The sequence below is a fragment of the Grus americana genome, chromosome 11, assembly GCF_028858705.1.
Source record: "Grus americana isolate bGruAme1 chromosome 11, bGruAme1.mat, whole genome shotgun sequence".
Classification (NCBI taxonomy): domain Eukaryota; kingdom Metazoa; phylum Chordata; class Aves; order Gruiformes; family Gruidae; genus Grus; species Grus americana.
The window spans coordinates 8,289,414-8,308,667 of record NC_072862.1 but is presented as its reverse complement, the minus strand read 5'-3'; the positions used below and the strand labels follow the sequence as shown (position 1 = coordinate 8,308,667).

Here is a 19,254-nt window from a genome sequence, read left to right as displayed (position 1 = left end):
AGTCGGAAGCAGCACTTGGGAAAAGGCTTTTGCAACTTCGGATCTGGCTCTAGCTGATCTCAACAGCATTTCAAGACACTTTTAATGTGGCTTTGGCCTCCGAGTGCTGAGAAAATGCTTTTATTTCAGAGAACGGAAGGAAGATCATTAAAAAAAATTTAACTTTAGAACCAAACAACTCCCTCCCCACCTCCAGCACAATCCAAGCAGTGAGCAAATATGGCACTTAAATAGCAACATGATCAAACTCCAAGTAAATCCCCCCAAAAAGCAGAAAGGGCTGAGAAAGGACCGAGGAAGGACCAGCCATGCTTCCAACAAGAGCAACCCCAGGAGGTGCGTCCCCTCCCCTCCCGCAGCCCTTACGGATGTCCAGGGACGCTTTTCGGTTACTAACCTCATTGTCGTGCGGCGGCAGCTGGTGCAAAAGCTGTTTTATGCGAGATTTTTCTCCCGGGCTGTTGACATAGGGGACCTTGTCCTCGGGCAGGCAGCTGTAGTACTGGTGCACCTACGGAGCAAGAGAGGGGACTGCAGAGGGGCTCCCCGGCCGAGCCCGTGCCCGGCCACCAGCCACCCCGAGCCAGCGGCGCCGGGCTTTCCCCGATGATTTCGAGCAGGGAAACGCAGCCGTGCGCTGCTTCGGTTTTATTGCCTTTTCTCCACCGAGAAAGAGGGGTGGCAGCCCCGGTGAGGCGGCGGAGCTCGTTACCGTTTGCTCGGTCAGCCTCCATAGCGTTAGCATGTTTCGCTGGCTGCGGGGATGTGTCGGCACCTGCCTTGGCAGGGGAGGTTAAAAAGGCTGCGCCCCGGCAGCCTCTGTGTTGCCGGCTATCTCAGCCTCCACCTCCATCAAAACCCTCCAGGCTTTTTTCTGCAGCAATTTGTGGAAATAAACAGCAGATAAAAATCTGTTGGAAGGCTTGGTTTTTTTTCTTTTTCGTCTCGGAGCGTATAATTAAACCCAGCTATTAAAAAGGCAGCACGGTGGGGCACGGCATGCCCCGGCGCTGGAGGAGCCTGGTGGCAGCCCGGAGAGGAAGCACACCCCGAACCCCAGCGTCTCTCCTCCGACTGCCACACCTGGGACGTGTACTCAAGGGCCGGGCTGGGCACCGGGATGGGACTCGCTGGCTGAGGATCAGCTCCGAAATGGCCATGGTGACGTTGAACGGCTTGGGAAGAAGCAGGAGAAGGTAAAGGTAAGGGAAAGCTCTCACTGCTCGACTGGGATCGGGAGTCTCTGCTGCCTCGGATGTCTCTGGATGCTTGGGCAGGAGCAGCGGGCTGGATGGCTTCCTTAAATCTGCGCTCATCTAGAGAGATGCAAACTTTTCCCAGTGCATACAGCTTTCTGCCTTTGTGTGCTGGGTTTGACCCCCTGAGATGCTCCCTGGGCTCTCACACACTGCAGCAATTCGTTTCAGAGCGGCTGCACTGCCTGCAGCTTTCGCAGGGCTTTTCCCAAACGACACTCGCTTTGCAGCGGCTTCTGATCAGCTTTTTCCCTCGCTGTAAGTTTTGGGCTTTGGCCTAGAAAGCACCACCTGGACTGGCCTTCCCCAGAGAAACCCTCTGTGCCACACAACCTCACAGCATCTGCGGGATGACAAGCTACCGCGGGTCACCGGGAGGGATGGGGATGCAGAGGCAGGTAATGGGGCTCACAGGCTGCTCGGGGTGCTTCATACGGGGAGTTACCTTTAACAGGAAGAAATCACTTTTTATTCCAGAATAAATATCCAAAACCGGCATTATTCAGGAAGAATTACTCTGCATTCAGCTCACTCCTTGGTCTCGTTCAGAGCTACCTGTGAGCAGAGCTGCTCCAGTGCTTGCAATTGCTTTTCTCAATTTATGGTTCCTCCCCAAACTGACCCTAACAGCCACCTTTCCCATCATCAGGTTTTGTGGAAAAGGAGATTTTTTAACAGATTTCCACTCGTAACTCTGCAGTGCTGATGACAAGGGAACTGCTTGGGTCACAAAGCTGAGGAACGCGCTGAGCATATGCCACTGAGAAACCCTAAATTTGTTTTCCTAAGGCGCAGCAGAAACAGACCCACCAGCTATGGAAACTGTCAAAGAAAGAAAGAAAGAAAGACTGCTAAGGATTTTGTTATGTTAAAAAGAAAACAAACTACGTACATTAGAATACTTACTTTGCATTTATAGAGCATCCTTCATCCAGGGACATCAAAGCACATTAAAACCGCTTAAATTCTTATGACATATTACACGAAGTAGTAAATATATGCACTGGAAAGGACTATTTGCAGCATAGTGATGTTAAATGAGCTCCCTGAGTTCAGGCAGCTAGTCCGTAGCAGAGCTTGCAGCTGAAAATCTCCCTGCGATGCCCTGGCTGCCATACCTCTTACCGGGCTGGCGGGCTACCGCGCTGCCATGCTGCACCTTCCCGACTGGTACAGATGCCTGCTGACTTCTCTCAGCCAAATTCCCCACGTGCGGATGGGCTGCTCGTTTTCCGTTACGCTCAGGTTGGTCCTTTTGGGGATTTTTTTTTTTTGTTGCAATGAAGGGGTTTTTTGCCCACTGAGTCCTTGAAGTTGGCAGAGACTAGAAATGGCTTTTTTCTTTTTTGGTCACCAAATTCCATCAGGCTGCTCCGGTCCCTAAAGCAATGAGTGCAAGATGTTCACCCTGGGTGAAAGGCAGGGATGTGAGTTTTTCCTTCGGCAGCCTGGGTGCTGCCTTCCCGGAGCCTGACGCAGCGGGACATACGTGCCCAGCTCTGCTCCTGCTTCCGCTGGGAAGTTTTCCATTTAGTCTCGGCAGGTCCGCAGGAACCATCTCCCATCACACCAGCAACATAGCTCAGCAGGGATGGGCAATTTGGTTTGAAAAGCAAAACAAAATAAATATAACAGGCTCCAACCTGTGTTCTGTTGCCTGAAATAACCCGAAAGGGTTTGCTTTGGATCTGCATCAGCCAGACCTTCTGCAGGGGTGCTCATGGAGGGGATGGAGCGGAGGCAGCTGCCAGTCCTTGCCCAGTGCCCATGGGACATCTTGTGGGGAGAAGACCCATTCCTTATGCCTGTCGATGGCTTCCTCCCTGGGGACACCCATCCCATCCCCCATCCCTCCTGGGGACAAACCTGAACCAGGGGATGCACAGATCCTTCCACCTGGGCATCGCTCCTATCCCAAGAGGTCCAGCCAGAGTGCAGGCGAAGAGCAGAAGGATGCCTCTTGCCAAGGCTCATGTTAATCCAGGCTTGTGCAAATATACTGTCCCATCCATCACTGATTCCCTCTGGGATGCGGCCAGCTTCCCAAACAGGAGAGCCGAAAGGAAGGGGTCACAGGCTGCCAGCGGCCCCCACCCCTGTGCTCAGCCGCCTGCCGACGGCATTTCCCACCCCACGAGCAAGTGGCCGGTGGCTGGGCTGGCACAGCTCAGTTGGGATGCTCCATAAGGAAAAATAAAGGAGGGGAGGGGGATTTCCAGATAAATTTGGCTTTTCAGGGCAAAGGCCTGCAGAAAATATTAACTCACTGGAAAACTAAAACTGCTCAGTCTGCACTTTGCTTTTGTACAAAAGGTCACTGTTTTCAGTGAAAATAACTCCTCCGCCGTCCAGCTCCGCTTTGGAGCACGCACAATCCTTCGTAGCTAGTGAGCCTTGCAGGGCCACTGCGGCCGAAGGGCCTGATCCAGACCCCCCAAGCACCAGCAGACAGCTCCTCACTGACCTTATGGGCTCTGCAACATGAGCTGCATCCAGATAAGGAAAACAGTGTGGGGCAACGACCCAGGGTGGATAACATATCCCTTTTACATCCGGTGCTATCTTTAACTGTTTTATTATTAAATACTTCTGCTGTACAACACAGCAGCTCCGCATCCTGCTATTTCCCCTTGCAACAGATCTGCTCTGCCCATTGTTATCCTAACAAGCATCATTACACGCACGAGCCACATACGGGGCCAGGCTAGGTTTCGTCCTCAGTTTCCCCACTTGTCCCTCTTCGCTCTGACCTCTGCTCACATCTGGATGGGAGAAACCCCAGAGGAATATGGAAAACATCAGGCTGGGTTAAAAAAAAGGCTTCAGACAATGTCAGGGGCCATGTGGACGGGCTGGCCAGTGTGCTGGAAGCCAGGCTGGCTGCGGGTGCTGCGGCACGCCGGCTGGGCAAGCCCTGTCCTGCCCCGGGGAGGTCTTCCAGGTGCTCGGATGGGCTCCGTGCCGCAAGAACCCGGCGCGGCAGATATCCATCTTCCCAGGGTGTTATTCTCACCTTCAAAAGGAAAATGTCCAAATGCCAAGTTTTGCTAACGAAAACGGATACACATTTTGGAAATTATCAGCTGCTCGGAGCTAAAAGGGGAGAGCACAGGGAAGAAGATAGAAATTAAAAAAGAAAGAAACCAGGAGAAAGGAAAGAACGTAATGTAAAACAAGGGTAGGAAAAAGCCTTTAAAGTGGAGCCAACTTTATTCAAAGGCACTGAGTAAAGTAATTATATTAGTTTACAAATGCCTTTGTGTTCTGCAGTCTTCCTAGGTTTGGGGTGTGTTTCCAGTTTAACTGTGACAGTTTACAAACCTCCCCGTCCCTGCTCAATAAAGGCAGGACTGCAGCTTCTCCTGGAGGTCCCAGGGGTGACCAAAGACAACACATGGCAAAAGCCTTACACCTTCTCCTAGAAGGAAAAGTTTGCAAACAAACCGTGAATTTAAGCCATTGATGAAGGATCTCTTTGATCAATGAATTAAAGGAAGTGGTGGGGAAAGACCATGTTTCTTATGCCATGAATTGCTGTTGGGAAGCAGCATTCGGTTGTACTCGCCCCAAGTACACCACCCCTACCGAAAGCACCCACCAAACCGGGCTGTTTGGGATGACTGTACCGCTGGGATGGACTACAAAGGAGCACGCGGTGTCCTGGCGCAGCTCAGCCGATGGGTGCCGACTTGCTCAGCCATAACAGCTCCGGCACATCCAGATGGCCAATCCCGCCTGGCTTTCATGAAACCAAACAAACTGCAAGACCAGCTGCAAAGCTTTTGCCAAGAGCCGTGTGAAGGCAGTACACGCTGGCAGAATGCCTGAACACAGATGTCCCCAAAAAGGGGACCTTGGTGGCTCAGCCACTGCTTAGGCACAGCACAGTAAATCATCACATGCAGCGGAGTCTGTTCAAAATCCAGGCATGCCGACATTCTTCAGCATCCCTCCGTGCCCAGGAGAGCATCGTTTCCCCCAGGACCATGCCAGGGGTCCCACAGCCCCGGCAGCCTGCCCCGTGCCATCCTGGGATGTACCATGTCAGCGTGGGGAGCTGCCTGGGCAATGACGTGCGGAGCAGCGGCTGCCGGTGCATGTGTGTGGACAGTTGCTCGTGGCACTGTCCCCCAGCTCGCTGTGTGCGTGTGGGAGCTCCCACGAGCTTTGGCTGCAGCGGGAGGAAGGCGGCCAGCGGCTCCGACAAGCCTGTGCTGGCCCGGGCAAGCGGGGCTGCTCCGGCAGCTCGCCCGCTCCTCCCCAGCGCTGGCTTTTAACCGCACGTCAAGTATTAAATGATCTTTTACACCAAGCACTTAAAATCAACAGAGAAGCTAACCTGGTATCTTCGGTATTTCTCTCATTCCTACTGGCCTCCCGTGGAAAAGTAAAAGGGAAAAAACACCCAGGCAAGCCACACGCAAATAACCCTCTCAACGTGTCTGCAAAACATTGCAAGTGCTTGTACACGTAGGCTCACACACAAGCTCCACAGATGACAGCACGTGTGAAACTGGAAAACGTTCAGTGTGCTTTGGCCCAAGTCTGGCACGTCCTCCTTTTCCGTGGCCATTAGGATACAAAGCACTTACTTATTTCTTGAAGCAAAACAATCCTCGCAGCGAGGCCAGATGCTTCGAAACAGAGAGGAGAGTGGGAAGTGCCGGCCGGGTCTGCCGAGCGCGGGGATGTAGCCAGGCACGCACCCCGGGAGGGAGCCAGGGTCCCCCCTGAGACCCCGCAGTCCCGGGTGGGAGAAGACCGTTATCACCCCCAGATCCGCCAACATGCTGCGTGCCGACACGCGGCGGTGGGAGGCGGACGCAATCCCCGGCGCCGGGCAGTCCGGCGCCCCGCAACGCTGGGTTTGCTCTCGGAAACCCGCTCCCGAGTCGCAGGGACAAAGGCAGGGAACAAAGGAAAAATAATTTTCCTAAGTGCTATTTGTTCTGGCATGCTCTGCGGCTCTCCACGCGCTTCTCTCCCACGGCTAACGGCAGCCGAGTCGTTTGAGTGTTGCTGCTCACCAGTTGAGAACGACATCCATTCCTGCCAAGCCTTTGCAGCAGCTCTTGGTCTGTAAGAGATCCCGCGGAAACATTGCTTCCTGCTGGCATCAAAGAAGAACATTTGAATGAGGGCGGCACATCCACAAGTTTTAGCCTTGTGAAAGCGCATGCCATGATATTTCTTTTTTAAGCAGAAATTCAATCTGGATTAAAAGGAGCCTGAAACGGTGCTTTCAAAAGCATCTGAGAGTGGTCTTTGTGCTGCGAGGTACTGACCGGCAGAGCCACTCACACCGCTCCGAGTCCCCTGGAGCACCAGCAATTATAACGATCATCTGCTGCATTGATCACAGCTGATAATTCCCCTGGGTCTGCCACTTAAAATGTATTTATAAGGCATGGGGTAGCATACTAGAATAATGCTGCACCGAGGAAAAGCTGTAATTGTATGCTGAAATAAAGCTCCAGAACAAGTTTATATTGTGTAGTCTGGGATTTCTCTGTTTACTTTCCACTCCATGCTCTTCCCCTGCCTCTTACCTCTGCTGCCCACTACACAGCTACTTCAAATTTAAGAACCAAGCAAACCCCATCGGGTCAGTGATTTTGTTTCTGTGGCCCACCAAAAGCAGCTGATTCCCTCCCTGGTAACAAGACTGTTCAAGGATTAAATAATTTTAACAGCTTCCATCAGCTCACGATGATCGCGCAAACACCAAAGGACACAGAAAAGGAGCAAAAGCCCAGACGCATGATTTTGCCACGGGTTTTTTTCTGCAGCACGGGATGCACTCACACCTCCTCCATCCGCTCCGCTGCAGGGCAGAAGGAATAGCTCCAGGACCTCCTAAGCCACCCCAGCTGCCCCCTAGTCACGCAGCACAGGCATCGCACACGGGAAAAGCGATTTGTGTGGGGGATTGCTGCTCCATCTGGCTGGCAAGCGTTCCGCATGGTCCGATGCCTGGAGGCTGGATTTAGACAGCTCCAGCCCTGAAATAAGAGCCGCTAACTGCCAGGCTATTTAGATACTGAAAGGGTTCACTGGGGAGGTGATGGACTTACCGCTACCTCAAAGTGAAATTGGAGAGCTTTTAAAAATGTGCTGAAATGCAGCTTTTGGATAAAATACTACAGCATGCATGTGTCCAAGGGGGTAGAGCTAGAGGTGGCTGCAGCTTCTGGCACCGGCATACACGAGTTAGAGCTCCTCTTCAGCGCCCTCAGCTTCTATCCGGCGTGCTCTGCCCTCAGGATTAGGATCTACCAAGGAAGGTAGAGCTCTTCATGGGACTCTTGTCCTTCTTCTACCTGGCCAAAAATTAGCTTATCTGCTCCCCTTTACTATGCAGCCTTGGGGCACAGGGTTGCTTGGGCCTGTCTTGTTCCCTCCTTGTCGCATGCAAGACTTCGGTCTCCTGAGGAGTGAAACGTTTTGCTGAACTTACACTGCTCAAGAAAGGATGAGAAGATAAAAAGCGCTCGATCGTGACACAAAGGCAGAAGGGAGGCACACACCCCCCAGGGGCGACTGCCCCAGATAATGTACTTTCTACCACACCGAGGTGGTGAAAGTGGGTATCTTTAGGTAAGGTGTAAATGCATGTTCACTGGAGGTTCATCTCTGCTCTCCTTTCCTCACTTTGTGACCTGAAGAGCAACTGATGAAGCTTGGAGGTTTTATAACTCAGGCCCTTGCTATAGGTCTTGCAAAAGATCCAGAACAGGAATCAAAGCATACATTAGCCCCTGAATAACTTCCCCGTGACAGCTACGAGTTTCACACCACACTGCAAAGCTCTTGAGGTCCAAGCTCTAATGGCTGCCTTAGAGGAAAATGGTCCCCTGAACCTTCATGCTACTAATTTTAGCTCAGATGAGATTTTCATAACTTTTTAAGGGACTCAATCAGAGCAACTGTGCTGACAGCAAGAGGGAATTAAGTTCTTATGGCACATACAAGGGTCTTGAATGTTGGCATGCTGGAGCCATGCAGAAAGCCACACCGCATCTGAAATAGAGTCCCATCTTTTGTTTAATTGGAAATCTGTGCCCATAACCAGCTGCTCCTATTATTGAGACACAATAAAGACAGAAATCCTCAAAAATCCCTTGTATTCAGAAATTCAAGCTGGCATGTTATAACCCCTTTGGATTTCTCCAAACCACAGGCCTGAGGAATTCAAAGCTGCACATTCACATGTATTTACACATGCCTTGCCTAAAAATGTGAAAAACACATCATAAAAGTACTTATTTATAAGCATCTGCCCTCAAACTTATGTCAGTGCAAGGAGGATCGGCTGTCGGACTGCCAGCCCCAGCAGACAAACTGGCTCCCAAAATCGCCTTCCTGCGTCTTCGCCGCCAGGCTCGGTCTGGGATTTTGCTTTGCTGAGGACACGTTTCTGTTGGTGTTTGCCCATTTCAAGACTTTCACACTTAGCTCTTTATCCGACCTTTGGATGGCAGGCTGGATAAAGAGTATTTCTCAAAGCCCACAGCCCGAGCTTCTGCCTTGCCTCCATACAGCCGCCTCTCCCATTCCCATCTGTATCTTCCAGAAGAGAAGTCCCTCTTCTGCCATAAGACAACTTCTCATTGAGGTCCAATCCAAGCGGGATTAGAGCCCACAGGAGCCTCTTGGCCATCCTGTGTAGCTGACTGCTATTACAAGAAACCACATTTTCTAATCATGTTGTAATTTATGGAGCTCAGTTGTGGGGTTTTACCCATCGCTCTCCCTGTTGGCAGGTTGCCGCTGAGCCTTACACCTCTGATGGTTTGAAACCTCTTCCAATTTCCTGCCTGAATGCATTCGGAGCCAGCTTATATCTATGTTCTTGTGCCAAAGTTGGAACTTGAATAACTGCTCTTCCTCCTCTAATGCACAGGGAGTGATCATAACCCTTTGATTTCCTAGGCTGAACAAACCAAGCTCTTCTAGGCTCCTCAATGAAATAACACTTCCAGTCTCCTTCCAATTTATACCCCTCTTTCTTGAGCAGAGATGTCATAAATTTTAGCCAGTTTTCCAGGTGAGCTTTTACCATACCTTATGCAGTGGTATAACATTTTTTTTAATATCACTATCTTCATTCCTTTGTTATAAACATATTTAGAAATATATAATTATGGCTGTGGTGTAAAGTACTTTGTAGTCCTGCACACTGATGAGCCATAATGTAAGCTAACTTTTATAAGATAACTCTTCAATGCAATGTCTGGATCACTATCTGTAAACACTGGATCAATGTTTTTTTCTCTTCAAGTAGTGGGCATGAAGCAACCAACATGATTTTCACATAGTTGACATGTACCACAGACCAGCTGATGTCTGAATTAGCGTCCAAGTATCCAGTGAGACCTTGTCGGTTTGGGTTGATTCCCTTGTAGATTATACATAATATTTTAAGCTATGGATTGAAGTGACTCTCCAAATTCTGAAATGACCTATGGAAACTGCCAAAAACCAATGTTGTGTTTGTTCGCCAACTTCCCCGCCCCCCGCCCCGAAATCCTGTAAATTGCTGCGTTGAGTGAGACGTGAACGCTGTCTCCCAAGAATAGTGAGGCAGGAAGGCTGTTGTCCAAGTATAATAAGAAAACTGCATTAGTCTTTCAGGGGACCACTTACCTCCCCAGCTCATACGTCGCATCGAGATTTTAATAAAGTAGAATATTGCAGAAAAAGTTGTTTCATTTCATCTGTTTCATGTCAAAGAATACGACAGTGAAACAGCAGAAGGCACAGAAAAATTCACTGCCTCCAAACCTGTATTTTCAGCCCAGCCTGACGGCAGTGTCCTCAGTCGGAGCGCAGCCCACCAGCTGCTCCACGGCAGACATCAGCCTTCCAGAGGCTCCACATCACGTACGCACACCTGACTCATCGACCAGAAAGCCACACGTCTGTCTGCAGCCCTGCACGGTTCCAGCAAGTTGCTGCAGAGATATCTCCTACCCCCGTGGGAGGCAAAGGGCACCCTCCTGCACCCCGGTGCACCCTGACACCCCAGACATGCAGTAACTCCCAGAGAAATTCAGGGTGCTGCTCTACACCCGGGGACAACCCCCAGCCCTGCATTGTGGCTCTTTCACAGCCAGGAGAAGTCACACCTTGCTTTTGTCTCCTTAGTGGCTCATCTGATGCGTGAAAGGTCCCGAGAGGGCTGGCGGATGAGCTATGCTGGAAGGATTTCAGTGCCTGTCTTAGGCTCTGCTTACGGCTGCTCTTCATCTCCATGGTGATTAGAGACAGGTCTGAAGTGGCAAATCTGCTAAAAGACCCAGCAACGCAGGCAGACGAGTGCAATTAGAAAGCGGGTGTTTGTATCGAGGAGCACCGTGACCTCTGCAAGAAACAGATGCTGGAAGAACCTAAAAATACATCAACCTGGGTAACACATGAGACGTCAGCACCTACTGCTAGAGCTAATGGTCTTTTATTTTCTCCTCAGCATTCCAAACTCCCTGACGGCATGTTATTTCTTAAAAAGCACCTGAAGGATCAAAGAAGCATCCAGGTCTTCTGAAGTATGTCACCACCGTGCCGGAAGTGGGTTTCAACTGCTGTCCATGCCATGCTGTACTCATCAGAGACCATGTCTACCCAGTCAGGTACCACCTGTCACTAAATATCTGTATTTCCACCCAAAGCTACAGGGACATGGGCCAGCTTGGACTCCAGAAGCCATCGACACGCCTGGACAGAAGGCGGTGCTGAGACCAGGTGTCTCCAGCTTGGGTATGGTCCTCCAACGGGACTCCCGAAACCCAACGGATTCCCGTCCACGCAGCATGCAGGACCGGCACAGCTACTTCAGGACCATCTGCAGCTCTCCATACACCATGCCTTGGACCTCCTGGGAGGCACAAAGGGAGCCTCTGACATAAGGAAGGTGACAGAAAACAAGGCTGCTGCCTGATTTGCACGGTTGGATGGCACCAAATGAAATACGTGGTGCCGCGGAGTTTCAAGCAAGCATCGAGCCAGGCTTGTAACGACAAGAAGAAGGGGAAAAAAAAAAAAAAACAAACAACTGGATTTTCTCTAATCAGACAGATAATATTTACAGCCCACGGGTGGTGCCAAAATATTTCAGGAAATGCCTAAGCCCTTCCGAATAAAAGCTCAGGAAAACATAATATTTAAGGACAGCAGCTACAACAGTAAGAATGAAAGCTTTCCACCCTCTCCCAGCCTCCTCACACGGTTTAAAATGATTGCCATAGCAATTATCAAGGCAAAAGCTCATTTTGCAATCTCCTCTGCAAATTAAGTTCTGAGTTGAACATGTAAAAAAGATCAGCATAAAAACCAAACAAATCATGTAAACTGCAAGAAGCAGAAATCAATGTGCGCTCCACACAGACAGCATGCTGAGGTCTAATCCATCCCGTTCAATTCCTGTACCGAGAGACCTGAACTTCATTTGAGCTATTCTTTCCAGAAAACCACAAACATCACGGTTGAAAAATCCGTCCCCAAAGACTCTGGCCCATTTTGAGAGTTATCTACCAGCTCTGACTGTCTGCCCCAGAGGTACTGCAGAGCAGAGTGGTCCAGGAGGGCAGAACATGAGCATCAAGTCCCCCAGGCACACTGGAGCCCCGCCACATTTTTTTCCCATGAAACAGTAGTAGATACGTCTGTATCTGTTCCCTTGCACAACAACAACAAACCCCATCCTGGAAGTATTTTGTTTCCCCCCCTCTCAATTACCAATTACGTCTACAGACGCAGAAAAACACAAGTCCTGCAAGGATCACATCTCTATTTTGTTTCATTAGTGCATTCAGACCAGACCTGTTTCTGCAAATCTCTGTAGTGCACCCAGAAACAGAGCCACATGCAACCGCCAGGAGAAAAATCAGGGCAACTATTTCCAAAGAGCATATTAAACCAATTTATTTCTGGTAACTGGGTGGTATCATCATTACCTGCTCGGGCTTCAGGCCAGGGGGGACCCACGCGTATTCTTCCAAGGCACAGCCCGAGTCGTCGTCAGAAGTTGAATTCCTCTGGAAGTCAAACATGAGCTTTGTGACGGTCTTCTCCATCTCCAGAGGCATAACTGTTACAATGTGCTCTTCCTGGGAGCACTTACAGTGAAGGCAAATCTTCCTGCAAGGTGAGGAGAGAGGAAAAAGAGGAGATGCCCCGGTGAGCAGCACTTTAAATGAGAAAGCAAAGCGATTCCTGCCAGTCGCTGGCCTGCGGATACTAAACTCAACCCTTTTTTATGCTCAGGCGTTTTCTAACGCAGGCTTTGTCTTTCTGACAAGGAGGAAATAAAAGTCCATATTTACTGTAACAATGTTTGGCAATCAAGCTGAGTCAGACTGCCCAGTGTTTGGGGATATGCAATTGCTTGTCCCTTCACTGCACTGCAAGGAGGATTTCCAGGGGCCAGCACAGGCAAGGGCCACGCACCCGCCTGGTGCGGATCAGCATGCCAGCCCATAATTGCAGAGCAGTTACCGAATTTAGAACAGCTGAGCACTTGGCTAATACAGAAAATGGTGGATTGACTGGGAAGCTGTGAATGACAAGTCCCTTTAGCATGCTGATAGCATAAATTTGCTTATTAAAGTAGCATAAAAATTGATTATAGTCTGAACATATAAAGCTAAATTAAATTAAGGGAGGCTACAAAAACCACAGTCACACTACAACGGCATCTTAACCGCCTGGCTCAACGGCACGTGCCGCAGCTCAGCGGCACACCAGCTCGGACGCTGCCCAAGAGCCGGACGGGGTAAGCACAAGAACCACCAGAAGAACAGCCCAAAGGTTGTAATTTAACAGCCATTAGCTCAATTCACTGCAAATATCGCTTCTAAGTATTTCTTTTAAGGGTCTGTTCCCGCAGCTGGTGGTCTGTGGGAGATTCTCTTCATGGACTTGAACCTGAGCATTTATCTGCGTGGCTGCTAGGACATCACTCCCCTTCAGCAGGGCTAACGGTGAAGGGCTGACCCGGCTGAAAACATCCCCCAACCCCATCAAAAGAGGTTAAAGGGATTGCTGATAAATTGGTTTCTATTTCAGAAAATGCAATGCTCTTTTACAATATGGGTCAATAGTATCTATTTTAAAGTAACCACGCAGGATTCTGAATTAATTTGCACTAATGAAACGCCACTGACTTCTGAGGAATGAGATACGGTTTCACTTGGGTAGCAGAAGGGAGACATCTCAGAAAAAATAAGGTACCGCACAAAAGGCAATGGAAAAGTTACCGTTGCCATTGCAGGTTTCTCTGCTATAAGGTAAAGCAAAGGAATTCAGAGGGCAGCAACAGTTAAACATCGGGGGCTGTAATTCTCAAACACCTTTCCTTCTTTTTCACCATTGCGTACAAGCCAGCTAAGCATACCAGTGCTCAGATTCAGATTGGAGTCTAAATTTCCACTTGGCCATTACAGCACAAAAAATGCACTCTAGCAAAAGTCAAGAGGCTCCCTTAAGTCAAGCCAGGGAGATTTGCCAGATTTTCCCATTTCCTGCCTTTCATCAGATCTAAACCACACAGCGACCCCCACGCACCCCTGACGTCTGGTTTGCGTCCAGTCGGAGAGTCTCGGCATCGCCTCCGGCTGTTACCTTAAAAAATAATCACGGCGCCATTTCATGTGAATACTTTAATTAATCAGCTACTGTGGAAGGGCACTCTGCCTCAGCAAAGCCGCTGGTTTCTTCGCTGTTTCCATCTCATTTCACGATATGATTAGAAGCAGCTCAATACGCAACAAGATGCTAAGAATAATTAATAGCTCCAGAGCCCCGGACTCAGCATTGGAGATCGTTATTCTAACAGGGTTTAGGACTTCTTAGTCAAATTTTAGTTTTCAGGATATCCATCACAAGCTTCAAAGGGAGACAAACCCAACAGTCCATGCTCGGATAGCAGCAACACCGGGAGCATGAGCGCTGCAACGGGGAAAAAGCCATCTCGCACCTTTCCGCCCTCCTCCCCGCTCCAGACACATCCCTTCCAGGAGATGGAGGATGGCAGGAGAGTGTCAGAGGTCTTGGCTTTTAATAAATGAGATAAATCAGGCCATCGTGAGGACTTTAAATAACGGTGTTGAAGAGTTAATAGGTGAGATGTATGGCCAGTCAGTCGCCCCACAGGTCACTCCAAGCGACGGCCAGCCTGCAGCTGATACCACGTACAGCTGGGAGCGTGAGGACGGTGTCGGGAAGCGGATTTACACCCACCCTCACTCTTGCTCTGTCCCAGCCAAGCGGGTACTGCCAGCGGGTGGTTTCTCCTGGTCAGAAAAGCAAAGGATGAAAAGGACACAGGTAGCCTGTTTGCTCATCGATGATGTCCCCAGGCCAGGACAACGGGCTCGATAAAAACTTTGCACCATTAAAAACCCAGGCGTGGGGTTTCTGCCACCTCCCTGCACAAACTCTACAAACTTCAAGATCTTGCCCCTGAGATATTCAGTTCTCCTCCTTTCCCCTCATTAAAAGCAGAAGATTAACAGCTTTAATTACAATTATTTTCTTTACATTAGGATGTGCTGTTTCATGGGAACAATACTGGGTATCCTAGGAGTGTCTTTGCACTCCTATGATATGGTTTCCATGACTTCTTCACATAGGTCTCACTTACTCAACTTTATTTTATCATCTTCCAGCTCACTATAATTAAAAATAATTCCCTGTAGTAAAAATTTAATATAAAAATGTACATTTCAAATGTGAGATGAAATTGAAAAAGCAATATCTCCCCACCGCACTCAAAGCAGAGCGGCACGAAGTGAGACGATGCACGTGCCAGCGCTTGACTGCGAGCACAATGGCTGGAGGAACGACAACGCGCCGTGGGGGCCGATGCTACGGCAGAGAGCCGGTGGGTGTTGGAGAGGAGCAGGGCCACGGCTGCCAGCCCACCGGGCTGCTCCTGCCAGCAACGGCTCGTTAGTCATTAACGCGGGAAGAGCGGCGGAGCCTGGAGATGCTCAGGACATCGGCGTGCTGCATACCTTACCATATAAAGGGTGCCGCAGTGCAGGTGGAGCGGCACGTCCTGCAAAGGGAAACCCGTTAGCTTGGCCCTGGCCGGACGCAAGCCTCACCTAACCACCACCAAAACTTCATCAACAATGACTTCTGCTGCCTGCGCAGCCAAGGAGCCCCACACAACTTGAGAAGAGCGTGGGCAGGTGGGGTTTTTTTATGCCAGAAGAAACTACTGCCAATCACTCTCTGGAAATCCCGTCTTCATTCCTGAGCATTTCCATCTTGCTCTCATCCCATCCTTATCATCTCAGGGAAGTACCTGCCCTGTTGATAAAGAGAGGTCTCCTGGAGCATCACTCGACTGCAGGAGCTGAAGGCTACTGAGGAGAGAAACCCAGCGATGTTGTGCTTCCCAACAAAACAAGGAGAGCTGACAGCACAACCAGCTTCAGGCACGGAGGGTAAATAAAGGAGCTCTTAAGCAGCTGTAGCTTGTGGACAGGGAGGAAAGAAGAGAGGGAGCCGGCCAGCAGCCATGCTGCTGCAGGAGGCACGGGCTGGGGAACACCCGGCAGGGCTGCTCGGCACGGAGCTGCACGGAGCTGCCCTGCAGCGGGGCCAGGACGGCGGGAAGCAAATGGGGAGAAAAAGAACATTTCCTGGTGTCAGATTTAGCTGGAAAGGAGCCTGCTTTGAATTGACTTCACATGGTACAAAGCAGCAACGGCTCAAAAACAGATTGAAAAATTTGTTCTACTCAAGGCCCCAGTGCTTCATGCGATGAAGTGACAAGATGGATGTATTTTATTTTGCAATGGCTGCTTTTATGTGGTGCTCTTGGCACGGCGGCCAGCGCTCTGCTCAGAGGAGGCTCTAACCCCCGTCCCTGGTTACATCCCCACCCGTCCTCTGGTGCAGGGGGATGGCGCAAACTGGACCCACGGCAGCCCTCTTCTCTCTGCAGACAAACACAGGCACACAAAGGGAATCTGAAGCAAGCAGGGCCCAACACACCAAGTGCAAAACCTGGCTACCGAGTCCCTCGCGCTTGAGATGCAGAAGCAGCACATTTCCAGCCCATGTCCACCTACACACAATTGACTCGAGCCCAATTGACCTGCGAGGTCTCTGGGACAAGGCAGTCTCTTGTTGTACGCTGCGGTTAGCAAAGCACAGCCTCTGCCATTGCTGGAGCCTCCCGCAGCCCTTTCATCATAGCGATGGCACCAACAATAATTTAAACCACGCTGAAAACACTAGCGCTGTGCAAGAGGCTCTGGAGAGAGCCGCGAGCGTGCCCCCAGCTTTCTGAAGAGAGCTGAGGTCTCCCTGCTGTGAAAAACCAGCAACCGCTCCAAACTGGAAAAGCACAAGCAGAGCTAAAAAGCAGAGGGAAGACGGGACGAGGGACAGCCTGAAGCCAAGGCAAAGCGGGTCTTTGCAAATGGTTCGTAGCTCCAGCAAGCTGGCCTCTCCCAGCGAACAGCCTGCGTGTGGGGGGGCCTGGGGCAGCGCAGGCAGGACCGGACTCCACTGGGCTTGTGAGGGCAGCAGACCCCTGCCTGCAGGAAAAGCTCCTGGCCGCAGGGCTCTTCTCTTCCAGCCACGGCTGCCGGCTTGGCTGGGTGGGCACGCAGGACCTAACGCAGCAAACACCACCAAAGCAAAGCCTGTCCGGGCTGGGCACCACGGATATTTTGAGAAAGGGTGGTGGGAGGACCCGACCCTTCCTGGCAGCAGCAAGATTGAAGGCAGAGTTTAAAGCTGTGGCAGAAATGTTAAAATTCCTCTCAGACAAAGAAGGAACTCGACAAACAGCCCTTATCACTCCCCAGCGCTGCTTATCTCTGCTTCTCACTTGTTTCTTCTGGGATGGAAATAACTGGGCTGTATCAGGGAGCAGCTCCATCTCCAGACAATGCGAGGAGCAGGAATGCCACAGCCCGCACCGAGCCACGCGATGCCTTTGCTGCACTCCTGGCCTGGTTTCAGCTGGGATAGGATTAATTTTCTTCCCAGTAGTGGGTATAGTGCTGTGTTTTGGATTTAGGATGAGATTAATGTTGATAACACACTGATGTTTTGTTTGTTGCTGGGCAATGTTTACGCTGTCAAGGACTCTTCAGCTTCTGATACTGCCCTGGCAGCAAGGAGGCTGGGGGGGCACAAAAGGAGGGGACACGGCCAGGACAGCTGACCCCAACTGGCCAAAGGGATATTCCATACCATATGATGTCATGCTCAGTATATCACCTGGGGGAAGCTGTCCAGGGGTTTAGACTGCAGCTTGGGAACCAGCTGGGCATTGGTGGTCTACAGGTGGTGGGCAGTTGTGCTGTGCATCGTTTTGCATATTCTGTTATTGTTATTATTATTATCTTCCTTTTCTGTCATATTAAACTGTCTTTATCGCAACCCATGAGTTTTACTCCCCCCCTCGATTCTTTCCCCCATCCCACTGGACGGGGGGGGGGAGGTGGGAGTGAGCAAACGGCAGTGTGCTTACTTTAGCTGTCTGCCGGGTTAAACCACGACAGCTCCGTAATAAAGGATTTGCATGCATTTGTGCACACATTAACACGCAAGATTAGGAATCCCTCAAAAAGCAATTGTCTGCTCAGCTTGGATGGGGTGTGTAAAAGCCAAGGGACAATTCCCTTCCCACTCAGCCTAAGACGTACACAGCAGCCTGATTTTTTTCCAGCATTGTGCCATCCTTCTGATTGCAATGAGGCTTTTGGCTCAGTCATCAGTCAGTAAATCACAAGACTTCTCGGAAATGGGAGAGGCTGAGGATTTGGGGCAGCTCATGTGACCCCTGAGCCTCTTAACAAGGGTGCCTTAACATCCCTGCCTGTTATCTCCTCCCCTCATTTGAGAGCTAATGAGGCATCTTCCCACCCTTAGCGAGCTCCAGCTACACAGACCGGTTTCTCCAGACCCCACAGGCAAGGCAAACATTTATCTAAACTGAAAAGTTAACACAGTCCTTCACTCCCCTGGGGAGAGTCTGGTGGCTGGACACTGCTCTCCCATTTAACAGATGGGAAAGCTGAGGGACAGAAGCAGGAGGTGCCCTGGGGCTGTGACTTCCCCATCTACTCCCTGAACATCAGCCTCACCAGAGGAGCCCCAAGGTTTTGCACTCAAAACAGACAGTTGGAGCTGAAGCTCTGACTCCTCCTCCAACTTCTCTTAACACTGTATTTTGAACCAAATGCTCCCAGTAGTCCCAGCAAGCCACTGCCCACGGCCCCGTGTCCCACGGACCTCAGCTACAAAGCAGCATCTCTCTGGACAAAACATTTCTGCAACTTCACAGGTCTTCCAGAGTCACTTCATTTGGGAAAAAAAACTATCAGTGCGAATGAATTGCAAAGACTTTTTGCTACCTGGGTTGAAAAGGAAGCTTAGTGAAAGCTTTTATCTGCCAAACTGGGGTGCAGGAGGCTAAGGGAGGTGAATTAGACACAGGCATTTACAATAGCAGCAATTCAAAGTCTGAGGACAAGGTGCCCTTGGTGGCCCGCAAGGATGGCTAAGGGAGGGCAATGCTCACTTGACCCAAGATGCTATAGGAACAGCTGGCTTAAAAGATCAACATCAAGTGGTAGCAGCAGAGCAGGTAGCACAGTAATGCCAGGAAACTGAGAAAGAGAGAAACAATGCAGCAACCAAATTACTCCTATAGATGCAACACCCCCAGCTCTCAGTGGCCATAGGGCAGCATGTATAGCCACACATCTCTGGAAAGGTCTGCAGTAGGTGGGGAAACACTGAGAGGATGGAAGAGTTGCAAGTCAGACTCTTCTCCATCTTCCCCATCCATCTCTCTTCTCTACCCACTTGATTTGCTTGAGGCAAGTCAGATTTTCAGTGTTGCTTTATTTTTAATCCCCTCTGACCTCCGCCGTGCCAACAGCAGCAATTGCGAAGGTATCCAGGGTAGCGTTGAAGCTTTTATTACAAACCCCATTTCCACTCCTGGAAAAATTCTTCTCTCTGGCTG

General features: G+C 50.3%; 1 protein-coding gene across 5 annotated transcripts in view; it reads right to left on the bottom strand.

Annotated features, from left to right (window-relative positions):
• The window catches only part of PRICKLE2 (prickle planar cell polarity protein 2), a 106,529-nt gene that overhangs the window by 20,068 nt on the left and 67,207 nt on the right, over positions 1-19,254 (bottom strand). For all 5 annotated transcript variants that reach the window (XM_054838123.1, XM_054838128.1, XM_054838124.1 and 2 more), the window contains 2 exons: positions 12,209-12,392; positions 398-511 (listed from right to left, as the gene is read on the bottom strand). In XM_054838123.1, coding sequence (XP_054694098.1) covers positions 398-511; positions 12,209-12,392 — 298 coding nt within the window. The remainder of the gene's footprint in view (positions 1-397; positions 512-12,208; positions 12,393-19,254) is intronic.